The sequence below is a fragment of the Penaeus monodon genome, unplaced genomic scaffold (assembly GCF_015228065.2).
Source record: "Penaeus monodon isolate SGIC_2016 unplaced genomic scaffold, NSTDA_Pmon_1 PmonScaffold_119, whole genome shotgun sequence".
In the NCBI taxonomy this organism is placed as follows: domain Eukaryota; kingdom Metazoa; phylum Arthropoda; class Malacostraca; order Decapoda; family Penaeidae; genus Penaeus; species Penaeus monodon.
In genome coordinates, this window is record NW_023640713.1 from 97530 (window position 1) to 100000 (window position 2471).

Sequence of the window (2471 nt, forward strand, 5' to 3'; positions counted from 1 at the left end):
AAAATGAATTTTTAAAAAAGAAAAATGGTCTTGTAATGATTAAAAAAGAAATGAAAACCAAACCCAAAAATATATATCATAAAAAAGATAAAAAAATAATAAAAATCATAATAAGATATAATAAGGAGATATTAAAAAAAAAAAGATAAAAAAAATTTTTTTTGAGGAAAAAGGGAATATATATTATTAAATATATTATATTTATTATTATTAAAAATATCAATTATATAATATATAATATATATTAAATATATATATAAAAAAATAAAAAAAACAACCAACAAAAAAAAAAATATATAATAAATAAAATAAAATATATTAAAATATATTATATATTATTATATAAAAAAAAACAACCCCAAAAAAAAATAATATTTTATATAATAATATATATATATTATTATATAATAATCTTTTAAAAAAAAAAAAAAAAAAAACCACCAATATAAAAAATTTATATAAAATAAATTTTAAAAAAATTTTTAAAAAAAAAAAAAAATATTTTTTTTTTTTAAAATTTTAAAAAAAAAAAAAACCCAAAAAAAAAACCCCTAAAATATTTTTCAAAAAAGCCAAAATTTTCCAATCATTCCTATTATAAGAAAGCGGGGCCTTTCTTTCGAATAATTTTAAATAGTAGCATATTTTGAACCCCTGTTTGATTTTAAGAGTATTGAAGAAAAACCCCCTTTAAAAAAGGGCCAAATCATAAACTTTATTGGGGGAAGAACCTAATATACTAACAGTTTTTAAATACTTTCAGAAAAGGGTTTATCTGGAAATTCCATTGAATTAAAAACCAAAATCTTTTAAATTGAAAATATATCTATTTGTGAAACATTTTCCCCACGAAAAGGGTCTTTTTGGGGAATTCTCCTTATTAAAAAAAATTTCCTTAAATGAATATATTCTATTTGTGAATGTCCCCAAAATGTTTCCTGTTAATATATTTAAATTTTACAAATGTAGCATATCACACATCAGTATAGCTTCTCCTGTGTATGTAATATCATATGGTTCACTAGACTAGTTTCATGGGAGGCTTTACTGCAAATATTACAGGAGTAGGGTTACTCCAACGTCTCTACTCTTATATGGCTCATGATATAATTGTGTTTCAAATATCACAGCTGCATGGCTTCTCCTTTGTATGTACTCTGATATGCGTTCTGGGATGTGAAGGCCCCATTGCAAATATTACAAGTTTATGGCTTCTCCTTTGTATGTACTCGTGTATGGCCTACTAGATAATATTTATGTGAGATGGCCCTGTTGCAAGGATTACAGCTGTATGGCTTCTCTTTTGTATGTACTCTGATATACCTTATTGATAGACTTTTCAGAGAGAATACCTTATTTCAAAAATATCACATCCATATGACATTCCCTTTGTATGAACTCTCTTATGTATCACTAGATTACTTTTCTCTGAGAAGCTCTTATAGCAAATGTCACAGCTGTATGGCTTTTCGTTTGTGTCTACTCTCATATGAGTTTACCACATTTGTACGAATTCTGCTTTTTATGTATTCCCCTATGTATTACTAAAATTCTTTTGAATGTGAAGGCCTTACTACAAATTTCACACCAGTATGGCTTTTATTTTGTCTGGACTCCCATGTATTCCACTAGGGGACTATTCCTTGAGATGATTATTATGTTTTTTTTTTTCGTTTTTTTCTCACAGCTATACTTCTCTTTTGAACTTACTCTCATGAGTATTGCAATGTCGCTTTTTGGGCCGGAGCTTTATAATCTTCTTTATGTTACTTCATGGTTTTGTTTTTTTTCTGGGAATGCTTTACTGAAAATCACAAAGTTTTATGGCTTCTCCTTTTGTATGGACTCTCATATGTCTAACTAGATTATTTCTTCGTGAAAAGACCTTGTTGGAATCTCAATGGCTTCTCCTATGTATGTATTCTCATGTGCTTTACCAGAGAACCTTTCACAGAGAAGGTCTTGCTGCAAATCTCACAGCTGAACAGCTTTTTCTTTGTATGTTTCGTTCATGTGATTTACTAGATTACCTTTCCCCAGAAAAGCCTTTTGCTGCAAATCTCACAGCTGAATGGCTTCTCCTTTGTATGTACTCTCATGTGCCTTGCTAGAGAACTTTTCTTAGAGAAGGTCTTGCTGCAAATCTCACAGCTGAATGGCTTCTTCTTTGTACGTACTCTCATATGATTTACTAGAGTACCTTTCACAGAGAAGTTCTTCCTGCCAATCTCACAGGTAAATGGCTTCTCCTTAGTATTTACTCTCATATGATTCTCTAGCTTATATTCCTTAGTGAAGGGCCCTTTCTGCATAATTCCGGTTGAATGGCTTTTCCTTTCTATGTACTCTCATGTGCTTTACTAGATTGCCTGTCTGAGAGAAAGTCTTGTTACATATTTCACAGCTGTATGGTTTCTCCTTTGTGTGAACTCTCATATGAATGTTGATATACCTCTTACGAGAGAATTTCT

At 29.1% G+C, this 2471-nt stretch overlaps 2 protein-coding genes across 2 annotated transcripts in view; both read right to left on the minus strand.

The window, feature by feature from the left end:
• Positions 1-910: 910 nt before the first annotated feature.
• On the minus strand, positions 911-2267 carry LOC119568972 (zinc finger protein 1-like). Its single transcript, XM_037917352.1, has 4 exons — positions 2094-2267; positions 1938-1994; positions 1353-1465; positions 911-938 (listed from the first exon to the last, which is right to left on the minus strand). Exons 1-4 carry the CDS (start codon positions 2265-2267, stop codon positions 911-913), a joined length of 372 nt encoding a protein of 123 aa, XP_037773280.1.
• A 22-nt stretch (positions 2268-2289) lies between these two features.
• Positions 2290-2471, minus strand: part of LOC119568973 (zinc finger protein 271-like) — an 11061-nt gene continuing 10879 nt past the window's right edge. The window contains exon 2 of the mRNA XM_037917353.1: positions 2290-2471. This exon is cut by the window's right edge and continues 428 nt beyond it. Coding sequence (XP_037773281.1) covers positions 2290-2471 — 182 coding nt within the window.